The sequence below is a fragment of the Nycticebus coucang genome, chromosome 14 (genome assembly GCF_027406575.1).
Source record: "Nycticebus coucang isolate mNycCou1 chromosome 14, mNycCou1.pri, whole genome shotgun sequence".
Classification (NCBI taxonomy): domain Eukaryota; kingdom Metazoa; phylum Chordata; class Mammalia; order Primates; family Lorisidae; genus Nycticebus; species Nycticebus coucang.
Genome location: NC_069793.1, coordinates 16628425 through 16631031, shown reverse-complemented (window position 1 = coordinate 16631031; position 2607 = coordinate 16628425). Strand labels below are relative to the sequence as shown.

At 38.0% G+C, this 2607-nt stretch overlaps 1 protein-coding gene across 1 annotated transcript; it reads left to right on the top strand.

The window, feature by feature from the left end:
• The first annotated feature begins 332 nt into the window (after positions 1 to 332).
• On the top strand, positions 333 to 1277 carry LOC128564336 (olfactory receptor 5D13-like). The gene has a single exon (XM_053559832.1). The coding sequence runs from the start codon at positions 333 to 335 to the stop codon at positions 1275 to 1277; it is 945 nt and encodes a 314-aa protein (XP_053415807.1).
• The last annotated feature ends 1330 nt before the right edge of the window (positions 1278 to 2607 follow it).

The window sequence follows — 2607 nt, the reverse complement described above, 5'->3', positions numbered from 1 at the left end:
GGGGAGGGGTACGCTATCCTCCAACTTCTGTCACTCAGGATCAACTTCAAAGCCCAGCTCATTGCTAAGAATAGGTCTAACCCCAACAAATTTCCTAACTTATATATGCCTCCACTTGCATATTTAAAAATATGGATCTACTAGTTTCTAAAATTTATATTGTTGCTTGGTTATTTAAATTAATAAGCTTTAATATGTAATTTTAATATATGAATAAATTTTAATTAATAAAGTTTAAGGTATGATATAATGTCTGGCATGGGTATTATGAAAATATATAAGACAATTATTGTTTTTATTATCATTATTTCAGATTTTCTTCAAAAGCAATCATGTTGATAGCAGAAGGAAATCAGAGTTCTGGAGCCACTTTTATCCTCTTGGGCTTCTCCGAATACGCAAATCTCCAGGTGCCCCTGTTCCTGGTGTTCCTGACCATCTACATGGTCACTGTGCTGGGGAACCTGGGCATGATCGTGATCATCAGGGTCAACCCCAAACTCCACACCCCCATGTACTTTTTCCTCAGCCACTTGTCCTTTGTTGACTTCTGTTATTCCACTACAGTGACACCCAAACTGCTGGAGAACTTGATTGTGGAAGACAGGACCATCTCCTTCACGGGCTGCATCATGCAGTTCTCCTTTGCTTCCATATTTGTGGTGGCAGAAACCTTCATGTTGGCCGTGATGGCCTATGACCGGTTTGTGGCCGTTTGTAACCCTCTGCTCTACACAGTGGTCATGTCCCCAAAGCTTTGTGCATCCTTAGTGGCAGGGCCCTACATGTGGGGAATAGTCTGTTCCCTCACACTCACTTATTTTCTCTTAACATTATCCTTCTGTGGCTCCAACATCATCAATAACTTCCTCTGTGAGCACTCTGTCATCGTCTCTGTCTCCTGCTCTGACCCTTCCATCAGCCAAGTACTGTGTTTTGTCATTGCCATGTTTGATGAGGTCAGTAGCCTGGGAATCATCCTCAGTACTTATATCCTCATCTTTGTCACTATCCTGAGAATGCCTTCTGCTGGTGGGCGCCAGAAAGCTTTCTCCACTTGTGCTTCCCACCTGACTGCCATCACCATTTTCCATGGGACTGTCCTGTTCCTTTACTGTGTCCCGAATTCTAAGAACTCATGGCTTATTGTCAAAGTGGGTTCTATATTTTATACAGTCATCATCCCCATGCTGAATCCTTTGATCTACAGCCTTAGAAACAAAGATGTGAAAGACAGTGTCAGGAAGTTGATGGATCACACAACAGAATTTTGTTGAGCACCTCTATACCCCCAACGAATCACATTTATTATTTTGAGGTGAGTTCGGTGGTTCCAGTATAGAAGCCCATTCAAATTGTGTGGTAATTCATCGAAGTTTTTAATATGTTGTAACAAACCACTTATTTGATTGTTTGATGTTTTTTGTCACTTCCATGTTTTGAAAATTAACTCTGACATTATATGTAGTAACACAAATGTTAAAAGTGGGATAAATATTGTCTCTGAAATAGACAATATTCTCTGATTTGTGACTACCCACAACCACAAAAGTGATCTTATTTAAAAATAAAATCTTTGTAGATGTAATTGAATGAAGATTAAGATGAGATAATAGTGGATTATGGTGAGCCCTGAATCCAGTGAGCATACCTTTACACAAGACAGTAAGTACAGACACAGATATTCAGGGAGGAGGGAGGCCTTGTGAGCTTGGAAGCAAATTGGCTGTTGACACAAACCGGAAGCAAGGAAGCATTCTCATCTAGTTACTTCTGAGATAGTATAGTCTTTCCAGAACCTTGATGTCAAATCCTGGTCTCAAGAATTGTAAGAAACGAAATTTCTTGTGTTAAAATTCACCATATTGTAGTAATTTTTGTTATAGCCCTACGAAAGTTATGCCATAAGAAAATATCAGACTATAAAAACTTAATCTCTCAATTTGCATGTGTATTTTGGCATGGCAAGTCATTTCTTTATATTAAGTCATAAACACATAGATCATGTATACATTGATGCCTTATGGAGTATAATGTGCTGATTTTATATACAATTAGGAATGCTTATATCAAACTAGTTTATATAGCCTTCACCTCATTTACTTAATTATTGTTTTAAGACGTTTATACTCTATACTTAATAGATTTGACATGTACCCTTGCAATATGAACCATAGGAATCATCCCACCATTTAACCCTCCTTCCATTGAATCTCCCCCCTCCCCTCCCATTCCCCTCCTCTTCCCTGTATCAACTTGGGCTATAGTTGTGGTTTATCTTTCTTATGAAAGTGTGATTATAAATTGGTTTCATAATAATACTGAGTAAATTGGATACTTTTTCTTCCATTATTGAGATACTTTACTAAGAAAAATATGTTCCAGTTCCATCCATGTAAACATAAAAGAGGTAAAGTCTCCATATTTTTTAAGGCTGCATAATATTCCATGGTATACATACACCACAATTTATTAATCCATTCATGAGTTGATGGGCACCTGGCCTTCTTCCATGACTTGGCAATTATGAATTGAGCTGCAATGAACAATTTGGTGAAAATACCTTTGTTGTAAGGTGATATTTGGTCTTTTGGATATACACCTAGT

Coding starts and splice junctions, on each gene's coding strand:
- LOC128564336 (XM_053559832.1), top strand. CDS start 333: ATGTTGATAGCAGAAGGAAATCAGAGTTCTGGAGCCACTTTTATCCTC.